General features: G+C 37.2%; 1 protein-coding gene across 1 annotated transcript; it reads left to right on the forward strand.

Moving 5' to 3' along the window:
- Nucleotides 1-1,593: 1,593 nt before the first annotated feature.
- LOC112702669 (pathogenesis-related genes transcriptional activator PTI6) lies at nucleotides 1,594-3,431 on the forward strand. The gene has a single exon (XM_025753798.3). It carries the CDS (start codon nucleotides 2,150-2,152, stop codon nucleotides 3,011-3,013), a length of 864 nt encoding a protein of 287 aa, XP_025609583.1. The 5' UTR covers nucleotides 1,594-2,149; the 3' UTR covers nucleotides 3,014-3,431.
- The last annotated feature ends 358 nt before the right edge of the window (nucleotides 3,432-3,789 follow it).

Raw genomic sequence — 3,789 nt, forward strand, 5'->3', positions numbered from 1 at the left:
TCATACCTCAATTTGATTTTTAGTGTTTTTTTTTATCTTAACCCATGACTTTGGAGGCTGTCCTTGAATTTTCTATCGCCATTAATTTCTATCATGACTTTGATGATTCTTAACTCCTTCATCCGACATCAAAGAAACCAATGTCTAGGATCTTTCCAAGCTTCCCACCTGAACGTTTGCCAACTTCCAATGTTTTGTATTTTTTTGGCAAACCCCAAAATTGCGCCCACATTGATATGAGGGTGATTCGACTCTCTTTATCCCTCTCCCAAATAATCCACTTTTTTAAGTGCACAACATAGTCTTTAAATAGCCATGAAGATCCCCTTTTTATTCTCGTTGTCTCTCCTTCGTGATCAAAGAAGAATTGATATTGATGGTTTTCCATGTCATCTACCCTAAAACCAGTCGGATCCTCCCATATGTCTCTAAGGGCACCGTCTAATGTGCTTATCAAAAAGGTTTATTTAGTGAAAAACCTCCCAACGAGATTTTTAGAATAGGCATTGACTTTCTTAGAGACATCATCTTCTTCCAAACAAATCGGTTTTCTCTCCACTATCTTCATTCCATTACTGCCAGCTATCACTACTAGCTTGCATATTGACGATACAATACAATCAAGAAGAGAGCGTCAGCTGTTGGGGGTAAGGCAATGGTAAGATACGAAGAAAAAAATTTTTTAGTAGTTGTCGAAGTTCTAAAATAAAACACTAAAACTCTAACAGAATACCAAAATTTTAGTAGAACATCAAAACTCTAATAAGATACTACTTTTTAAATTTTTTAATGTAATATATATATATATATATATATATATATATATATATATAATTTTTGCTTAAAATATTAAATTTTGTTCTATATAAAAGATAAATCTTTTTTTATTCTTATGTTGAGAAAAATATACAATTACTGTTATATACTTCAATTATTTAGTTTTAAGTCGAAGAAGTTCTTTATTTTCAATTAAACAATAAAAATACTATGTCATAGTTTTTATGTATTTATATATAAATATATATTATTTTATATATTATTAAATCATTTTTAGTGTATTTGTAACATAAACAATAAAATAAAGATCTAATTTAATATTAAAAATATTTAAAAAAATTTCCAGCTATTTGTATCGGTAAACAAAAGTTTTTTATAATACTCGAATATAATATTTTCAAAAATATAATTTCTTGTAATATATATTTTAATCTTAAAACAAATATCCACTAAATATATACAGATACATTATGACCATTTTTTGTGTAATTGATATTTTTAATAGTAAAAATATATTATTAAGTAATGAACCAATTGGTCCGTTGAACCCATCTCAATAAATCATTTTTGATGGGCATACAGCATAGTGAGCATAGAGCAAAATAGAGAAATGGCATGGAATGGATGAAGGAGTGGGATTATTGTTGAGAGAAAAGGAAAGTTTTTGGAGTTAGGAGTTTGGACACGTCAATAGGTGGCAGCTGGAACCTACAACCTTCAATAGTTTCAATATCTCCCCTATTTTCTACTCCCGACAACGACACATTATGCACACATAACACACACCCCTCCACTCACTCACACTCTCACACACTCCATTTTCCATTTCCATTTTTACCCTCCAAATACCCCCATTCTCACGGCCAAAATATTTTCGTGGAATCCTCCAATGGGGACATACCCCGTGCACTATAAATACCCTTATTCTTCCTTCTTCCATAGAGTTTTCTTCTTCCTTCATTGGCTCTCTTTTCACTCCACCCAGTGTTCTTCCATTTCTCCATGTTTATCTCAGTCACGCCAACCCCGTGAAGGTGGAGTGATACCCTTGTTAAAAAAATAGCATCCAAGGCTGCTCATATTCTCTACATACACACTAAAAAGAAAAAGTTGTGATCTTTTCTAATCCAACACCGTATCTTTGCCCTTTCCCTTCCTTTCTATATCATCACCAAACGTCTTTGTTACTCTACAAAAAACGGATCTTCTTCTCCCCCAACTTGGATCCCACTTTTTCTTTCTTTAAACCCTTCTAGTACCCTCTCCTACTCCTTCATGCACTCTAAAACTTCACGAACCCTTCAATCCATCAAACAACCTTGACACCTCACGACACAAACAAAACAAAACAAAACATTTCTCTGTTTCCAACATGTCCGTACAGTCAACACTGAAGCTGGAGAAGTTGAACTTGAAGCTCTCGCCTTCAAGCTCAAATTTTGAGGGTGACCCACCAAGTAAGACTAGGCGCAAAACGAAACAGAGGTTGGTTCGGATCATCCTCACTGACCACGACGCTACCGATTCCGATTCTTCAAGCGACGAAGCACAACGAAACAACACACACAAACTCAAAAGAGAGATCACGCAAATAACCATGCACCTTCCCTCACCATATTCCTCTACTACTACTTCCCCTTCTCCTTCTTCTTCTTCTTCTTCAACTTCATCTTCTATCTTTGGTTCCGTCTCTTCTGATTCATTGCAACGGAGAACCAAATCATGCAAGAGACCCAAGAAACCGCAACTTCAACCGCCGGAGCGCCATCGCAACAGGTTCCGCGGTGTGAGACAGCGGCCGTGGGGACGGTGGGCTGCCGAGATCCGTGACCCGACCCAACGAAAACGGGTCTGGCTTGGAACCTTTGACACGGCGGAGGAGGCCGCCACCGAGTACGACCGTGCGGCGGTGAAGCTCAAGGGTCCAAACGCCGTTACGAACTTTCCGGTTAACTCTTCGGCGGGTATTACGGCGGTTGATAACGGTGTAGCGGCGTTTTCCGATGCGGTCGCGCTTTCTCCAACTTCCGTTTTGCCTTACGACGGTGACTCGACGCCGTTTGACGGTTTCCGTTACGTGGACGCTTTTGGCTTCGACATCGTCGATGAGGCGCCGTTAAGTTTGACGGACGTCGACGTTAGCAGCGTTATGCTGACGTGTCAGCGTCTTGATGCAAAAGAGGATGAAGCGTTCGGCGAGTTTGACCTTGACGAGTTCATTACGTGGCCGTACTAAAACCTCAGGGGCTTATTCGTCTTTTCAAAGGAAAATATCAAGTACCGTTTGGTAAAATTTGAAGTTTGTGCTGGATACGCAGTTGAATTGCCTAAATTGCCCTCGTTGTTTGAAGTTTTGTGGAAGAGTGTAGAGAGTTTTGAATTGTGGTCGATTTTAAAGCACTTTTTCTGTTACCCCACTTGATGCGGCGATATTTGTGTATTTGTGAGAGAAACACAATTATATTTGTCAAAAATTTAATCTGTAATTAATTATTAGTCTTTTTTTCTATTATTAGTACTAGTATTGGTTAAGAAAAAAAATGAATGCGACTGAGTGAAGAATTGAAGATGGTGTCAAAGTGACAAGGTCTATGTTGTAATTTTTCCTATATTATTTCGAAGAAATATATAAATCGAAATTTTGATTTTGGTTATTGCAAGTTTGACACGTGGCTGTTGAATCACTTCAATCAAGTCTCTACTCATTCTTGGTTCATTCCAGCTCCAACCTCCAATGTGAGAATTTTTTTTCTCTTTTTAATATTTGGGATTGGTTGGTAGTTAGTACCTTACTTTATGAGTTAATTATTTATTATTCTTTGAATGCATGCGTAAATGATATTATTAGAAGCTGACTCATATTTGGGACTGTGCTAAAATCATAGCAATCTTAAAGTGCTTACTGTATTTATAAAAATGGTTAAGAATAGATTCTTCTAAGTGCGATTTCATTAGGTACTTAATGAGGAGGGTACGATATTATTCATCCCTTCATCTTTTCGGCCCCGACAA

The sequence above is a fragment of the Arachis hypogaea genome, chromosome 7 (genome assembly GCF_003086295.3).
Source record: "Arachis hypogaea cultivar Tifrunner chromosome 7, arahy.Tifrunner.gnm2.J5K5, whole genome shotgun sequence".
NCBI classification, from domain to species: Eukaryota; Viridiplantae; Streptophyta; class Magnoliopsida; order Fabales; family Fabaceae; genus Arachis; species Arachis hypogaea.